The sequence below is a fragment of the Giraffa tippelskirchi genome, chromosome 12 (genome assembly GCF_054371585.1).
Source record: "Giraffa tippelskirchi isolate mGirTip1 chromosome 12, T2T-mGirTip1v1.2.pri, whole genome shotgun sequence".
NCBI lineage: Eukaryota > Metazoa > Chordata > Mammalia > Artiodactyla > Giraffidae > Giraffa > Giraffa tippelskirchi.
Window position 1 is genome coordinate 61,682,461 of NC_137286.1, and position 19,652 is coordinate 61,702,112.

General features: G+C 41.1%; 1 protein-coding gene across 6 annotated transcripts in view; it reads right to left on the bottom strand.

The window, feature by feature from the left end:
* Positions 1-19,652, bottom strand: part of GABRA5 (gamma-aminobutyric acid type A receptor subunit alpha5) — an 87,993-nt gene that overhangs the window by 19,877 nt on the left and 48,464 nt on the right. For all 6 annotated transcript variants that reach the window (XM_081551415.1, XM_081551414.1, XM_081551418.1 and 3 more), the window contains exon 6: positions 9,134-9,216. In XM_081551415.1, the coding sequence (XP_081407541.1) occupies positions 9,134-9,216 (83 nt within the window). The remainder of the gene's footprint in view (positions 1-9,133; positions 9,217-19,652) is intronic.

Consider the following 19,652-nt stretch of genomic DNA (forward strand, 5'->3'; position numbering starts at 1 on the left):
GCTCTCTGAGACCTGCACTCTAGACGCCCGCAGACCAGCGGAGTCGCTCCGTACTGGCATGACCAAGGCAGTAGCAGAGCTGTAATCTCACGTGTTTGACACTCGAACAGCTCAACCGCATGGCACTTCCCCCTGACGGCCTGAGATTCTGTCTACCGGAGATCCACCAAAATAGTGTCCATGTCTAACTTAGGGTATATGTTCATGAGTCCAGATGTTTTCTCATGAAACTTGGTCTAATACCTAAGGCATAACTTCACAAATAAAATGAACAACAAAAAACGGGCTATTTCCTTCTCTAAATACTCTTGATTTGTTTAAGCACTTGCTTCCAAATTTAAGCCATGCCATTAGACCCTGATGCTGGGAAGGATTGGGGGCAGGAAGAGAAGGGGACGACAGGATGAGATGGTTGGATGGCATCACCGACTCAATGGACATGGGTTTGGGTAAACTCCAGGAGTTGGTGACGGACAGGGAGGCCTGGCGTGCTGCAGTCCATGGAGTCACAAAGAGTCGGACACGACTGAGAGACTGAACTGAGCTGAATTATCTTTAAGGAATTTCCTTACAGACTGGGAAATATAGCTCTAGAAGCCAGGGCTAATTTCAATAACTGTTTGAATTCTTGAGAGTAGATCTAACAGTAAGAGAAATGTATGTTAATTCAGTTCTGCATTAGAGAAGCCAAAGCATGTGGCCCGTTAGAATAATGATGACTATCTGCGTTGCTTTGTCTCCTAACAGCAGAGAGCTGTTGGATTGGGTAATTTAAAACTCATTATATTATCACATTTAGCCTCTGCAGCCTTGGATGCCAAGGGTAGAAGTGAACTATTTGACTAAGCAGCTATTTTTAGTAAATCCAAAAGACAAGTAAGAAAAACACTTCACTGAATAGTATTTCTCCTCTTAAAACTATTAAGTCCTAAGCTGAAACCATATGAGCTGAGGAAAGGTGAAGTTTATGAAGTTTTCTAGCTTTTGGTCAATTGTAGGCAAAAATGATATATGAGGAAAATCTTTTAAGCTGCCTTGTATGTCATAGTAATGATAGTAACGGCAAATATAAATAAGTGATCACATCTATTTTAAACCAATCTTAAAATATCAGGCAGATAAAAAGAAATTTGGTATGAGAGTTCAGTATCTCTGCTGAGTTCAAGAAATGTTTATATTGGTTTTGTCTGTCTATGAAGTTCAAGAAATGAGTACATTTGTGTATACACAAATTTATATATATATATGTGTGTGTGTGTATGTATATATATATATATAAATTGACCTTGTTTTTTTTGGTTGAATGTAGAAATGAAGAGGTCCTATTAGATGCATATTTTAGCTGTGAATATGATAAATTATATGACCATAGTTGGTGAGTCACTGAATATAAGATGATATGAAGAAGGGTTAAAAGCATATACATTCTTTCACCAAAAATTGCTTTGTGCTGCCTGCCCTGCACACCACTGCCATTAAATCTGAATATCACATTGACTTGAATTTATTTAGATAATGATGAAAAATAACAATCTTTGACTTTTAGTGTTCTATCTTTGATCAAATGAAGAACGTAATTTTCAGGTGCAAAGAGTGGCATAATTTTAAGTGCCATAATGACTCAGTGTTTCCTAAATGAGGTGCCCTAGGGATCTTTTGAAGGGTTTGTCCCAACTACTGATGTGCACAGCCACCCAATAGCAGTAAATAGTTTAAATAAATTCTAGTGAGAGTCCCCTTCTATTATACCACTTTCCCCAAGTAAATGTATGTGTTATCTCTACATGGTATTTGAAGATCATAATTTGAAAAAAAATGATTTATTCCCATCCAACTTAATTTTGGTTCATCACACATACTTACTTACAATCCCCCAAATCCCTTTGGAATTATAGAAGGAAATTAATTTTAAAGGAAACCCTCAGTATTAAAGGAAGTTCCCTACCAGTAATGGCAGAGTGGCTATTAGTAGCTAATAACTATTAACTTTGGACACCACATTAAAAATAACTCCTTGAAGGCAATGGAGAGTGAACAAGGGCAGGAGGGCCCCAGAGAGGAGCTGGCACTTGGATGTAAGGAGTGGCTTCTCTCTAAAAAAATAAATAAATAAAAAGACAGAAAATAATCCCTTGACTCCAGTCAAATACCACAGAAAAGAGGCCGCCCTGCCCTAACCCAGGCCCGCAAAGAGAGTGGAGAGCTGGGCTCTCAGCCTCAGCAGGTATGAGGACAGGTCCAGCCTGAGCGGGCAGGACCTTCTGTCACTGGGTGGCACGACACCCATTCTCTGCAGGGGCGAGAGGCCGAGGGGGAGCCTGGACCCCACCCTAACGAGCAGGAGCAGTGGGGCTGCATCACAGGAGGCTCAGTGGAGGTTCAGACTCCCACCACCCCAAGGCCAGCCTGGCCCACACGGTGTCAGGGGCACTGGGGTGGAGCTTGAGGCCCCGTATCTACCCAGTAGCAGCCAGAACCCAGGCCCCGCTCTGTCAGCGGAAGCTGAGGGGAAACCTCAGTTCAGTACAGTTCAGTCGCTCAGTCATGTCCGACTCTTTGCGACCCCATGGACTGCAGCACACCAGGCTTCCCTGTCCATCACCAACTCCTGGAGCTTGCTCAAACTCATGTCCACTGAGTCAGTGATGCCATCCAACCATCTCATCCTTTGTCGTCCTCTTCTCCTCCTGCCTTCAATCTTTCCCAGCATCAGGGGGTAAGCCTGCCTGGCTGTGCTGTACCTTTCCCTGCAGAGCAGTGATTTTAAGTCTAGCTAAAACAGAAGGTTTCAAGAAAATCTAGAGTGTCATAATATAATACTCAAAATGTCCAGGTTCCAATAAAAACACATGTGTCCTAATCATAACCAGGAAGATCAAACTGGATTTTTTGAAAAATCGATAGATATTAGGGAAGATATGACAGAGATGTTAGAATTACCTGACAAAGTGTTTTTGAAGCAGCCACCGTAAAATGCCACAATGATCAATTACAAACACGCTTGAAGCAAATAAAAAAAAATAGAAAGTCTCAGCAAAGAAATAAAAGAGAGAAACAAAAGCAAACATAAGTTTCAGCGTCTGTGTTGGTCTGCTTGGGCTACCGTAACAAAACACTGTAGATTAGTTGACTTAATCAAAACTTATTTTCTCAGTTCTGGAGGCTGGCAAGTCCAAGATGAAGGTGTTGGCAGATTCTGGTGAGGACACCTGTCCTGGCTTCCAGAGAGCTGCCTTCTCCCAGTGTACTCACATGGCCTTTCCTTGTTGCATGCATGTGGAGACAGAGAGATCTTGCTCTTCCTTTGCTTCCAAAGGCACTAATCCTATCAGATGAGGGTTATACCTTTATGACCTCAATTAACTTTAGTTAAAAAGGCTCTATACTCAAATGCAGTAACATTGAGGGTTAGGGTTTCAAAATACGAATTTGGGAGGCATAATTCAGTTCATAACATGCTACCACTGGCCCCCACAAAATTCATGTCCTTCTCACATGCAAAATATATTCATTCCATTCCTAGTAAGCCCCGAAGTCTTAAATCTTTCCAAGCATCAACTCTAATGTCTGAAGTCCAGAGTCTCATCTAAACATCACCTAAATCAGATATGAGTGAGATTCAATTCACCCTGAGGCAAAATTTGTATCCAGCTGTGAACTTGTGAAACAAGTTCAGTTCAGTTCAGTTGTTCAGTCTTGTCCGACTCTTCGAGACCCCATGAACTGCAGCACGCCAGGCTTCCCTGTCCTTCACCAACTCCCTGAGTCCACCCAAACCCATCGAGTCGGTGATGCTATCCAGCCATCTCATCCTCTGTCGTCCTCTTCTCCCCCTGCCCCCAATCCTTCCTAGCATCAGCGTCTTTAATCAGTCAACTCTTAACATGAGGTGGCCAAAGTATTGGAGTTTCAGTTTCAACATCAGTCCTTCCAATGAACACCCAGGACTGATCTCCGTTAGGATGGACTGGTTGAATCTCCTTGCAGTCCAAGGGACTCTCAAGAGTCTTCTCCAACACCACAGTTCAAAAGCATCAATTATTCGGTGCTCAGCTTTCTTCACAGTCCAACTCTCACATCCATACATGACTACTGGAAAAACCATAGCCTTGACTAGACGGACCTTTGTTGGCAAAGTAATGTCTCTGCTTTTTAATATGCTATCTAGGTTGGTCATAGCTTTCCCTCCAAGGAGTAAGCGTCTTTTAATTTCATGGCTGCAGTCACCATCTGCAGTGATTTTGGAGCCCCCAAAATAAAGTCTGACACAGTTTCCACTGTTTCCCCATCTATTTGCCGTGAAGTGATGGGACCAGATGCCATGATCTTAGTTTTCTGAATGTTGAGCTTTAAGCCAACTTTTTCATTCTCCTCTTTCACTTTCATCAAGAGGCTCTTTAGTTCCTCTTCACTTTCTGCCATAAGGGTGGTGTCATCTGCATATCTAAGGTTAGATATTTCTCCTGGCAATCTTGATTCCAGCTTGTGCTTCATCCAGCCCAGAGTTTCTCATGATGTACTCTGCATATAAGTTAAATAATCAGGGTGACAATATACAGCCTCAACATACTCCTTTTCCTATTTGGAACCAGTCTATTGTTCCATGTCCAGTTCTAACTGCTGCTTCCTGACATGCATACAGGTTACTCAAGACACAGGTCAGGTAGTCTGGTATTCCCATCTCTTTCAGAATTTTCCACAGTTTATTGTGATTCACACAGTCAAAGCCTTTGGCATAGTCAATAAAGCAGAAATTTACATTTTTCTGGAACTCTCTTGCTTTTTCGATGATCCAGTGGATGTTGGCAATTTGATCTCTGGTTCCTCTGTGAAACAAGCTATTTTGTTTTAAAATACAGTGGTGGGATGTGTATAGGATAGACATTCCACTTTCAAGAGGAAAATAAGGACTGATAAGTCTCAAGCAAGTCCAAAACCTAGCAAGGCAAGTTCCACTAGATCTTGAAGCTGGAGAATAATCCCCTCTGGTTCAGTGTTGGGGAGCAGCACTCAGGGCTCTGCCGCTGGCAGAGGAGAGGCCGTCTCACTCTCGGGGCCCACGCACTCTGCACCCGGGCTAGGACTGGCAGCCCTCAGGGTCTCTGAATCACTTTTGGGATCATTCTTCCTGCTTCTGTTGAGATGGCTTACAACACCATGGATAACCTTTTTTTTTGGTGTTCCGTCATGAACAAACTTCCTCATTTTTGCAATATGAGTATAAGAATTTCCCAAATCTTTAAGTTCTGGAATTTGTTTTCATTTGTTTGTTTTGGCTTAACAATTCTTTCTTTAATTCATCTGTTGCCTCTCAAGAGGAACCAAACAACTCCTCCAGCACTTTAGAAATTTCCTCAACTAAATACCCAATTTCATTACTCACAAGGTTTACCTTCTACAAAACACTAGAATACAAATTAGTCAAGTGCTTTGCCGATTCATAACAAGGAGCATCTTTCCACCATTTTCCAAAAACCTGTTTCACATTTCTTTCTGCGACCTCACCAGAAAACCTTTAACATCCAAGTGTCAAGCAGGATTCTGTTCATGATTATTTGGGTATTCTCTAAGCAGATGACAATTTTCTCTCTAGCGCTGTTTTTTTCTTTCTGAGCCCTAACCAGTATCTTCAATATCCTCGTTTCAGCCAACAACAGTCCCTTCATAGCAATCTTAGCTTTTTTAAACATTCACCACAAAACTCTCCAGCCTCTATCCCTCACCCAGTTCCAAAGCCACATCCACATTTTCAGGCATTTGCTAGAGTAGCACCCACTTCTCATAACCAAAATCTGTATTAGTCAGGGTTCTCCAAAGAAAGAGAAACAACAGGATATTCGTGTGCATATCATCTCTATATAGACATATGTATATATGACTTATTATTAGATATATACATTTATGTATATGATTTATTATAAGGTGTTGCCTCATGAAGTAATAGTAGCTTGAAGTCCCAAGATCTGTAGTCAGCAAGCTGAAGAGAGAGCTGATAGTGTAGTTCCAGTTTGAGAACTGTTAGGCTGGAGACCCAAGAAGAGGTGTTTCAGTTTGCATCCAAAGGCAGGAAAAGACCCACATTCCTGCTCAGGGCAGTTAGGTAGGAGGGTTTCTTACCCATGGAAAGTCAGCCCTTCTGTTCTATTTCAGGTCTTCAACTGATTGAACAAGATCCACCCACATTAGAGAGGGCAATCAGCTTTATTCAGTCAACCAATCTAAATGTTAATCTTATTAAAAAATATCCTCATATGCACATCCAGAATAATGTTTGACAAGTGTCTAGGCATCCTGTGGCTCAGTCAAGTTGACACATACAATTAAAATAATAACCATAATAAGAAGCTCACTAAATGCATTCATCAGCAAGAGGGAGGAAACAAAAGAAAGAATCAGTAAAATTAAATACACAACAATAAAAATTAATTAAGTTTATCTGAAAAATAGAGTATTGGCTTGCACCTCTTAGGCCTAGGAAGCCTATACGCAACCATCCTTAAGAATGGAGAAACAGTCAGTGACAGAGATGTCAATGGTTTAAAGGATAGGGGAGCTGACATGTCTGAAGCAAGGTCCTGGGGCAGCACCCCACCATATGTGGCCACCTTTGCTCAGGGGGAAGGGGAGATGGCCAGTTATAGGGGGAAATGATACCAAGTTGGCTCATCAGTTACCAGGGAAACCCCCAGAGGGGCCCAGTCCTCACCACCCCTTTGACAAGAGGAATGGAGTTCTGACCTAAAGCTAGAACAGTCGTTAGCTGGGGCCTGGGACAAGTATCTAAGTTAGCTGTGTGAGTCAGGTGTAGGTGTATATTCACTGGTCAGGCAGGGGACTTACAGAAAACAAGAGAACAGCCATCTTGAGGAGCCTGACCATACACGGATGCAATAGAAAAAAATGCAAAGAGCCTCAGAACTTGCGGAAATACAACAAAAGATTTAATATTCAGGAAAGAAGAGAAAAAGGATGGGGCAGAAAAAGTATTCAAAGTAATAACTGCTTTAAATTCCTAAATTCGACCAAAACCTATAGATTCAAGAAGTAGAGCAAATCTCAAATCAGATAAACCCAAAGAAATCCACAATAATATACATCATAGTCAAACTTCTCTGAAGACAAAAAAAAAAAGAAGCTTCAAAGTGACAAAGAGAAAAGATATCTCACTTATAAGGAAAACATGATTTGAATTACAGCAGATTTCTCATCAGAAACCATGGAGGCAAGAATAAAGTAGCACATTTTTTAAATGCCACAGAACTGTCAGAACTGAATCTTATATTCATTAAAAATGTTCTTCAGGTATGAAGACAGAAATCAAGTTATTTTCAGATGAAGAAAAACTAAGAGCATTTATTGCCAGAAGTCTATCCTAAAAGAATGGCTAAAGGAAGTTTGCTAAGCAGTTATAAAGGAGCCTATAGCCCTCCAGGCTCCTCTGTCCATGGGGATTTTCCAGGCAAAAATACTGGAGTGGGTTGCCATGCCCGCCTCCAGGGGATCTTCCCAACCCAGGGATAGAACCCAGGTCTCCTGCATCGCAGGCAGATTCTTAACCATCTGAGCCACCAGGAAAGCCCAGTTTTACTATAACATTTATTTCAAAAATGTTTTATTTTATTTTTATGATAAAATAATTTTTAGTTATAAAAGAAGAAATCTAGGGACACTAGGAGTACAATAAAAGAACACCATAAGTAAAAATAGAGAAAAAATATCCTTTTTCTCTTGAGTTTTCAAAATTAAGTTTGATGGTTCAAATAAACACAATACCCTCTGACATGATTCTAGGTGAATACAGACAAAATGTTTAAGACAACTATATTTTCACTATCTTAGGATAAAGGAACATAGCTTTCATATGAACTGGTAAAATAAGAACAACAGTAAACTGTAATAAGTCATGTATGTATAAAGTAACATCTACAGCAATAACTAAAAAGATATATAAGAAGATACAAACAAAACACTATAAATTAAAAAAATGGAATCGTAATAAATGTTCAGCTAACCCCCATGGAGTCAGGAAAAGGAAAATAGAGAACCAGAAAACACAGAGGGCAGAAAACCAGAAAAGCAAATAAAGCGGCAGACAAGCCTTCCAGAACGTGTAAACTATGAGAATGCACCAGTTAAAAGATAAAGACTGGCCAAGTGAATTTAAAAATATGACCCAAATATACACCAACTACAAGAAATTCATTTTAACATGATGATTAAGCAAATGGAAATATATACATATATATCATCCAAATATAATCAAAAGAAAGCAGGAGTGGCCATATAGATTTCAGGTAAAGTAGACTTCAAAACAAAGAAAATTACCACAGACAGAGAGGAATATTATGCCATCATAAAGGGTTGATTCACCCAGAAGAAACTATAATCCTGAATGTGTGTGCACCAAAGAACGAGTGAGAAATACATGGAACAAAAATGTACTGAACTGAGAGTAGGAATAGTTAATTGCACAATTTGTCAGAGACTTCAACACTTCTTGCTCATCAACTGATGTAGACAGAAAATCAGCAAACAGTATAGAACTCACAACAGCATAATCAACAGGATCTAATCAATACTTGTAGAGCATTCCACCAAGTAACCTCAAAATATACATGTTTTTCTAGTGTTCAAAGAACAAATACCAAGACGAATCCTCTGGGTCATGAAATAAACCCCCACAAATGTAAGAAAGGTGAAATCATGTAGAGAGTGTCCTCTGATTATAATGGAATTAAACTAGAAATCAATAACAGAAAGATAACAGGAAAATCCCAAACTGTTTAAAAATTAAATAACCACATATAAATAATCAAATGTTCACATGGAACATCTGAGAAGTGACTCAACAAAGCAATGACTACCATGCAATAAGGAGTTGCATGGTGCACAATTAGGAATTGTTTCCCCAGGAGCATATCCTAGAGGGCAAAAGCCTCCACTTGCATTCTCAGTCATAGGCAGGGAATCAGTCTGAGAGGACAAGTGTGTGGGCCCTACTGACTCTCCAGCTTTCCCAAGCAGACTGAGGCTCATCTTGAGTTTATTTACATATAGTATCTAAATGCTTCTGAATGAATGTGGAAATAACCCCAAAGTATATCCATGGTTCTTACTTGTGAAAATAACTTACAGCTGCCAAATTTCAGAGGGCAGGCATGGGCATCCATTGGGAAGTCTTCAAGTTGCATTGGGCACTCTGCAGAGATGGTCAAGCTGAAAAACAAGAAATGGGGACCTTTCAATGACTCATCAACTGTATTTATTAGACATCATGTTCCAGAAAGGCATATTAAGTACTCCACTCATTATTTTAATTAATGTCTTTTATGAAATTGTCTCAATTGTTGCACCAAATCATATAGGATTGCATTGTAGATGTATATCATTGAGAAATAAGGTTTAAATCAAATCTACTCATGAATTCTGTGGCTTGATGAGTCTGTACACACATTACCTCTTGTAAAGCAATTTGAGATATCTTTAAAAATAATTTATTCTTTTACTCTCCCATCACTTACCAAGAGTAATCTAAAATCTAAAATACTTCCCTTGACAAGGCTGAAGATATATTTTTTCTGAAATAATTTATAAGCTCAAAAATATAAATGTGGAATAAATGCACAGTCCATATTTTGACCCATGAATATTCATTGGAAGGACTGATGATGAAGCTCCAATACTTTGGTCACCTGATGAGAAGAGTCAACTCAGTGGAAAAGACCCTGATGCTGGGAAAGACTGAAGGCAGGAGGAGAAGGGGATGACAGAGGATGAGATGCTTGGATGGCATCATTGACTCAATGGACGTGAGTTTGAGCAAACTTCGGGAAATAGTGACAGACAGGGAACTCTAGTGTGCTGTAGTCCACGGGGTTGCAAAGAGTCAGGCCCAGTGAGTGACTGAACAACAGCAACAAGCTTTAACCAGAAGGGGGCTATAATCATCAGGTACTGGGCTGCTGCCATGAAACCTCCGAGTAAGTAAAGCAGCAACTTTCTTACTGTTTTTAATCCAAGTCTGGTCTTCCAGATAATAATACCATCCACTACCACTGTCACTATTGACTAAAACAGCACTGGTCATGACAGCTGCCGGTCTGTGCCAGGCACTGTGTTAAGTGCTTTGCCTGTATTAACACATCTAATTAGAATAGCATGACTTATTTCTGTTATCATCCCAGTTTCAAGGTAAGAATGTAAGACACAGATATTAAGGGATCCGGACAAGAATGCAGAGACCCTAACGACAAGTCCTCCCACAGGCTCTGTGACTGAGGCGGTCTGTATTTGCAGAGTTGTCACTGTGATACTTTTATTTCGCTATACAGCTACTAATTAAGTAGTAAATCTAAATTTCTTTAGTAGTTAATCTTCTGTTTCTTAATATTTAATTCCATTATTTAAAATGAAAAATAATTACATAAAATGAAATCATGTGACATGTGACAAGGGCTTAGGGCCGGGGCAATGGGATGATCCAGAAGGATGGGATGGGGAGGGAGGTGGGTGGGGGGCCCAGGAAGGGGAACACATGTAAACCCATGGCTGATTCATGTCAATGTATGGCAAAAACTATTACAATATTGTAAAGTAATTAGCCCCCAACTAAAATAAATAAATTTATAAAAAAAAAAATGAAATCAAATTGCACAATTTTAAACTTTAAAATGGATGTTACAATTCTATTTTGTTAACTTAAGTCTGGAACTTGCCTATGTGCCTGGGATGAGAATCAAAATATACAACTATTTTTATCTTTACTGCTTCCTTCTTTCAAGATAGATTAACCTTTTGCTCTTTAATTGGGGCACATAATTCATACTTGACAAGTCCAGATGGAGCGGTCAATGCATGTATTCTCTGAATGGAGCTAAAACATGTGTCAGTTGAAGGAAGGTGTGTCCATCACAGAGAGGAAATTTTCTGGTGGTCTGGGGGGACCACTCTCCCCAAAATGGGGTCAGCTCCAAGGGATGTGAGTGCACATGGATGAGAATATACCATAGAAGTTTCATATTCAGGCAGGGAGATGATATTTAAAATTATATGCCACCTATGTTCATAGAAGAATATGGAAAATGAAGAAAAATTGTAAGTAATAAAATTACAAATACATTTCACTTATAATTTCACTTAGTACATTTTGTCCAGATTTTTTCACAGGTACATATGTTCTCTTTTCATTCTTGGTTTATAAAATTCAGTCTTTTGGGTATCCAACATTAGAGTAGAGGTATTTCCCAAATCATTAAAGTGTCTGCAGAATCATGACTTTGAAAGGTGAAATATTTAATTGTAGCATGCAGACGTGTGTTAATACATATATGTGTAGTATATGTATATGTCTGTATATGTGTGGACATCTTCAAGCATAAACTATATAAAAAGGATTATTATTAGAGACTACAAAATAAGTAAGGTAAAGGAATATATATTTAGCGTAATTAAGAAAACAGGACTTAAAAACCATAGCCTGTGAGGAGGACATTCAGCCAACATAAAAGAAAATTGTGTTACTCTATCCGGTTGTTAGTAAACTTAAACCATTTGTTAAAAGCGATAGTGGGACAGAAAACTCAAGTGAGTCAAATATGTTCTAGAGAATAAAATCACAATAATCCAGTAGATCTAGAATTTTCTTGAGAAACAAATTTATAGTAGGGAAATAGAAAGCATATACAAAGCTATAGTGCCATGTACAAAGCAATACATGTGAAAATAAGCACATGAAGAAATGGAGATAGGAAAGTCTGTCTCACATACAGCCTCCGTCCCAACAGCTGATGGCCCTGGTGTGAGGAAGAGGCTGGGCTCAGCCAGTGGGAACACTGCCGGGCGGCGGGCGGGGTGCTTCGGGTGGAACTGACTGTCCCAGCCCTACTGCAGGCACACAGACTCCACCCAGCAGACCCGGGGCTGCAGTCGTCAAGTTGCCCCCACCCAGGTCAACAACTACTGGCTGCACTCCCACCACCAGAATAATGCAGAGAGGGTCCTTCCATGGCAGAATCTCCTCTCAAGACGCTCTCATGTCTGTGAGCTCACACAACTGGGCTTCTGTCCCTTGGAAAACATCCCTTGGCCCACTGGGTCTGGAGGCTGCCTTGAAGCCAGATGTGTTGGCCAACTTCTTGACGATGTGGTGAGTCATGAGTAACTCCTCTGCCCCTTCCTGGCTCTCTGCTTCAGGATCCGTGGCCACTGGGGGCACCTGCATTCCTGTTGTTTGCCCTTATTTGTCAGAGAAGACCCCGCTGGGAGACTTGACCTCCCACCTTTGTCACTCTGCCCACCCCTGGCTTTTTCTCCTTTTCTTCACATACTCCTTTTTCTTGGCTAACACCGTGTGTTTATAAGAGAGATGAGGAGCCATCCCTTCTGTAACTGTGGTCTTAGCGTCTCATGTCTTGCTTTATTCTGGCTGTTTGTCCCTGAGATCTAAGCCAAGACTACTGCACTGACATTTTACAATGGCAAGGAACGTATACCAAGGAGTCTGCTTTTAGCATACAGCAGGAGAGAGGGCGGGTAGAGATAGGTAGAATTTAACTGGATCTAAAAAGAAATGATTCCAGTAAAAACATAAAAAAGATTCTACAATTACCATCTCGATAAATGCTATCATTAGAGCCTCACAGATTGTTCCCCCAATTTAATAGACTTCCTTAGAATTAGAATTCCAAACATCAAAAAAAATATACTTCATTTATGGTAGCATCTCTCCTCTAAGGAATGAATGTATTATTCAGATAAATTTCCCAATAGCAAATGTTTCAACCTTCCTTAGTAAGAGAACATTTAAAATTTTGATGCCTTTAAACATTTTTTAAAAAGGCTTTTATAGTATTCAAACAATATCTCTAGATAAGAGAGACCCTTCCATTCACGGGATCCTTAAAATGTAGTGTCCCTTAATGTATAATCAACCTCCTTCACACAAAATTGAGATCAAAGCATTCCATGGAATGTGGACTGTCACAGCAAAGGAGCTAGCCAGGGCATCTCCTAGAAACACTTTTCTCAAAAGGTTAATGAATGTGTTTATGGAAAAACTTCAGTGAATTACTGGTAGATCCAAGGATATGATTTTCTTCCCCAAAGGTTATATTTCTGTTTTACTTCCAATTTCTAAAGACATTCAAGCATTAACTTATTGGAACATCAGGTCTATTTTTAATATCTTAATTTTAGGGCCAGAAAAAGGGCATTTTGTGACTTAAGCTGTTTGCTGCAACTTGGATGTAAACTCCCTAGAGGGCTCATTGTTTGCACAGGGGCAGCCCACAGCGCAGCATGCTTCAAGATGTTAAAACAGCCAAATTCTAGAGCTGCCTTGCCATTAAGGAACTGTGAGACCTTTGTAAACTGCCTAGCCTCTCTGATCCAGCCTTTCCAAATGGAAAAGAAAATAGTAACAGCTGCTTTATTCACTGGGAAAAAAAAAGAGAAGTTAATAGATGTGAAAAGAGATTTCTACCCAATATGCTCTTCAGATCCAAGCCTTCTTCATTTACATGAAAATACTGCATGCATGCAAGAGAAGGTGTTGCGGCAGGCAGAATAATGGTCCTGCAAAGATGTCCATGCCCTGATCCCCCAAACCTCATGACTTGTAATTATGTTACCTTAAATAGCAGAAAGGCTTTGAGGATGTGATTAAGTAAAGGCCTCTGGGAGATGGGAGATTATCTTGGATTACCCACATGGGCCCACAGGCGGGAATGTCAGAGTCAGAAGCCATGCGACGGCAGATTGGTTCAAGATGGCAGAGTAGAAGGGTGCATGCTCACCTCTTCCTGTGAGAGCACTGAAATCACAACTAACCACTGAACCACTAACCACTCATCGAGGGGAGGATGTTGGAACACAGCAAAAAAGATACCCATGTCCAAAGACAAAACTGCAACAAGATAGTAGGAGGTGTGCAACCATGATAAAATCAAATTTCATAACCACCGGGTGGGCGATCCACAAACTGGAGAGCAATTACACTGTAGAGGTTCTCCCACTGCTGTGAAGATACTGAACCCCAGGTCAAACTTCCAGTCTGGGGATCTGGCAAAAGAATTAGGAATCCCCAGGGAATCTGACTTTAAAGGCCAGCAGGATTTGATTGCAGGACTTCCACAGGGCTGGGGGAAACAGAGATTCCACTCTTGAGGACACACACAAAATTTTGTGTACCAGGACCCAGGGGATAGGAACAGTGACCCCACAGGAGACAGAACCAAACCTGCCTGCCAGTGCTGGAGCATCTCTTGCAGAGGCATGGTTGGCAGAAACCCCCGTGGGGACATGGGCACTGGCGGCAGCAGTTCCAGATGTACCTGTTGGCATGAGCCCTCATGCAGGTTGTCACCATTACCCCTACGATAAAGCCTGCTGAGTCCAGGGCTGGGTTGCCTCGGGTCAAATGACTAACAGGGAAGGAGTTCAACTCCATCCATCAGCAAACAACTGAGTTAAAATTTTGCTGAGCAAAGCCCTGCCCCCAGAACTAGAACCAGTGGCATCCACGGTCAGTCTCTCCATCAGGAGCTTCATCCACCAGAGGGCAGACAGCAGAGTCAAGGCTGAATTACTAGAACCTCCAGAATGAAAACCACAGTCACAGAAAGTCAATCAACATGACAAGGCAGAGGATTATGTCCCAGATGAAGGAACAAGAGAACACTTCAACTAAATGAATTTATGAAGTGGAGATAGGCAACCTCCCAGAAAGAGAATTCAAAATAAGAATAGTGAAAATAACCTAGGATCTCAGAAAAAGAATGGAGGCAATGGAGGCAGAGATTGAAAAATGCAAGAAATGTTTACCAAAGACCTAGAAGAACTAAAGAATAAACAGAGATGAAAAATACAACACAATACCTGAAATGAAAAATGCACAAGAAAGAATCAATAGTAGACTAACTGAGGCAGAAGAATGCATAGGTGACCTGGAAGACAGAAAGATGGAAATCACTGCCACAGGAGAGAATAAACAAAAAAGAATGAAAAGAAATGAAGACAGCCTAGTAGGCCTCTGGAACAATATTAAACAAACCAACATTTGCAGTACAGGGGTCCCAGAAGGAGAAGAGAAAAAGGACCTGATAAAATATTTGATGAAGATAATAGCTGAAAACTTGTTCAACATGGAAAAGGAAACAGCCAGCCAGGTCCAGGAAGTGCAGAGTCCAGGCAGGACAGACCCAGGAGGGACATGCTGAGACACACAGTAACCAAACTGACAAAAATTAAAGACACAGATAAAAATATAAAAAAACAGCAGAGGAAGGAATATTCCCAAACTCATTCTATGAGGCGACCATTACCCTGATACCAAAAACAAAGATACTTAAAAAATTATAGGCCAATATCACTGATGAACATAGATGCAAAAATTGTCAATAAAATACTAGCAATCGAAATCTAACAATACATTAAAAGAACATAAAGGGAACATACCTCAACACATAAAGGCCATACAAACCTACAACTAACATCATACTCATTGGTGAAAAGCTGAAAGCATTTCTTCTAAGATTAGGAACAAGGCAAGGAAGTCCATTCTTGCCACTTTTATTCAACATAGTTTTGGAAGTCCTAGCCACGGCAATCAGAGAAGAAAAAGAAGTAAAGGGAATCCAAATTGGAAAAGAAGAAGTTAAACTGTCATTGTTTGCAGATGACATGATACTATACAGGCTTCCCAGGTGTCACCAGTGGTAAAGAACCCACCTGCCAATGCAGAAGACATAATGAGACATGGGTTCAATCCCTGTGTCGGGAGGAGGAAATGACAACCCACTCCAGCATTCTTGCCTGGAGAATTCCAGGGACAGAAGAGCCTGTTGGGCTGCCGTCTATGGGGTCGCACAAAGTCGGACACGACTGACGCGGCTTAGCAGCAGCAGGAAAGAATAAAATAGTAGGAATAAACCTACCTAAGGAGACAAAAGACCTGTACTCTGAAAACTATAAGAAATTGAAGAAGACACAAACAGATGGAAAGATATACTGTGTACTTGGAATGGAAGAATCAATATTGTCAAAATGACTATACTACCCTAAGCAATCTACATATTCAATGCAATCATTATCAAACTACCAATGGCAATTTTTTTAACAGAATTAGAAAAAAAATTTGTATGGAGAGACAATAGACTCTGAGTATCCAAAGCAATCTTGAAAAAGAAAAACAGAACTGGCAGAATCAGAATGGCTCTCCAACTTCAGGTTATACTACAAAGATACAGTCATCCAAACAGTATAGTACTGGCACAGAAATAGAAATACAGATCAATGGAACAGGATAGAAAGCCCAAAAATAAAGCCATGCATCTATGGTCAATTAATCTCTGACAAAGGAGCCAAGACTACACAATGTTGGAAAGACTGTCTCTTCATCAAATGGTGCTGTGAAAACTGGACAGCTACATGTAAAAAACAAAATCATATCCTTCTCTAATACCACACACAAAAGTACGCTCAAAATGTTTAAAGACTGAAAAGACCTAAATGTGAAACCAGACAGTCTAAAACTGCTAGAGGAAAACATAGGCAGAACACTCTCCAACATAAATCACAGCAACATCTTTTTAAATGTCTCCCATAATAATAGAGATAAAAACAAACATAAATGGGACCTACTTAACCTCAAAAGCTTTTGCACAGCAAAGGAAACAACAACCAAAACAAAAAGACAACCACAGACTGGGTAAAAGTATCTGCAAATAATGTAACTGACCAGGGGTTAGTCTCCAAAATCTACAAACAGTGCATGAAGCAAGCCAATCAAAAAATGGTCAGAAGATATAAACCCGTCTTTCTCCAAAGAAGACATACAGACGGCCAAGAGGCACATGAAAACGTGTTCAACACCACTAATAATTAGAGTAATGCAAATCAAAACTACAATGAGATATCACCTCACACCAATTAAAAGGGCAATCATCAAAAAATCCACAAACAATAAATGCTGGAGAGTGTGTGGAGAAAAGGGGCCCCTTCTACACTGCTGGTGGGAATGTAAGGTGGTACAGCCACTATGGAGAACAATATGGAGATTCTTTAAAAAACTAAAATTAGAGCTACCATATGACCCTGCAGTCTCGTTCTTAGGCAGATATCCAGAGAAAAACACTGGTCTGAAAGGACACATACACCACAGTGTTTATTGCAGCACTGCTCACAACAGCCAAGACATGGAAGGAACCAAACCGTCCATCAGCAGAGGAATGGATAAAGCAGATGTGGTCCACAGGCACAATGCAATATTACTTACTATTACTCAGCCATCAAAAACGAATGAAATAATGTCATCTGCAGCAACATGGATGGACACAGAGATTGCATACTCAGTGAACTAAGTCTGACAAAGCAGAAACATCATATGACATGCCTTTTATGTGGAATCTAAAAAGACATGATAGAAATTAATTTATTTATAAAACAGAGTCACAGATTTAGAGAACGAACTTATGGTTGCCAAGGGGAAAGGTTGGGGGGAAGGGGAAGTTGGGGAGTTTGGATGCACAGGTACACTCTGCTGCATTTAAAATGGATACCGACAAGGACCTGCTTACTGCACAGCAGAGGGTGCTCTGTTCACTGTTACGTGGCACCTGGATAGGAGGGGACTGGGGGAGAATGGACACGTTTATATGGATGGCTGAGTCCCTTTGGTGTCCATTTGAAGCTGTAACAACCCTGTTTATCTGTTACACTCCAATACAAAATAAAAAGTTTATTTATTTTTTTTTTAAGAAGAAACAGAGCAAAAGGGAAAGTCAGAGAGATTCAAAACATGAAGACTCGACCCCATCATTGCTGGTTCAAAGATAAAGGGAAACATAATGAGGAATGTAAGTGACCTGAAGGAGCTCAGAGAGGAATCCAGCTGACAGCAAGGATACATCCTCAGCACTACGACCACAAGAAACTGAATTCTGCCAACAACCTTATATCGCTGTTCCTGTTCCTGATGCCAACTGTCTTGCTGTTTACACTGATCGCTGAACCCAGGTAGACAAGGCGCCATCTAAGAGGCTGGAAGGAAACCCAAGGAGCCGTAGGAACTGCAGATGCATTTATTCTCGTCTGGCTGGTGCAGCAGCCGTGGCAGCAGACACGCTATACTCTCTCCTCTCGTGGCTGACCCCACGGACACACCCCTGGCCCAGCAGTAATGCCGCTGTTTTCTAGGTGGAGCTCACATGTGGCTACAGCACAAAGTAGCTCGTGAGCAAGCGAGTACCTCGTGAGGTGCATGCACGGTGCTATAAATGACCTCAGCTGTTCAGTTCAGTTCAGTCGCTCAGTCGTGTCCGACTCTTTGCGACCCCATGAATCGCAGCACGCCAGGCCTCCCTGTCCATCACTAACTCCCTAAGTCCACCCAAAGCCATGTCCATCGAGTCGGTGATGCCATCCAGCCATCTCATACTCTGTCGTCCCCTTCTCCTCCTGCCCTCAATCATAGTCATTATCTACAAAACGTGGGGTGAGAGAGCTGAGCAGCCATCCTGGCCAATTTGCTCTCTCCCCACAAACCCCAGTGAGCTTGGGAACAGATTCTCCCCCACGGTCTCTGGCTAACAGGCCAGATCACCAAACATCTTGATTTTGGCTCTGGGAGACCCAGAACAGAGGAACTAGATTTCTGACCTACAGAACCATGGGAGTGTAAATTTGTGCTGTTTTAGGCCACTAAGCATGTGGTCTTTTTTTTTATTACATTACAGTGAAAGAAAAGTATTGCACCAGATAGCCAATCCAAACTTTCCTTCTACTCCAAGACCCATCGGAATCCAGGCCTACTGGACTAAGCCCAGATAGTTTCCCTCTGCTCACAAACACTGGCTTTTGATTTCTGCCAGGTCACGCTAGGCCCTGTTCATAGAACTTTTATTTTTTGAAGTAGAAAAGAGAATCAGTAGATGATGACAGTATAGTACGAATTCAGAGAGCGTGTGGTGTGCACAGATCTGTGCTGACCAGACCCCTCTCAAGGAAGGCCTTGTGTCCCGCTGCAGGGGTACAGTCAGCGGACAGCCCTGCTCAGCTCTTGGAGGATCCACTCAAGCTGCAGGCAGCCAACTTCCTCAGGGGCATACTCTTCCCAAGGAAGTCTGTGTCTGTGCCTAAGCAGGGAAGTGGACAGAGAGAGGCTCACCCACTTGGGCTCAACGTGGGCCACTCTGACAAGTTCCTCATGAGGCTGGCTGACTCCCTATCAGGCCCACGTTGCAGTTTGACTTCTTCTTGTGCCCAAACCTGCTCCTCACTTTCTTCATAGGTTAACTCCTAATAAACGACTCGAAACTTGCTCCCCTCCAAAAGAAGTGATGTGATGATAAAAGCAGAAGTTAACGGGATTGCCATGAACCCTTGGGATGCAGATGGTTTCTTGAAACTGGAAGAGGTGAGGAAAGGCTTCTCCCCTAAAGAATCCAGAAGGAATACAGTCCTGCTCCTTGCAACTTGACTTCAGCCTCATAAGACCTTTTTTAGCCTCTTTTTGGACTTTTGATCCAAAGAACTGTAAGATAAATTGTGTTTTAGCCAATAAATTTGTAATAATTTGTTACAACATCAATAGGAAAATAATACAAAATCTGCTACCTGGAAGTGGGATGCTACTATAACAAATACCTAAAAAATGT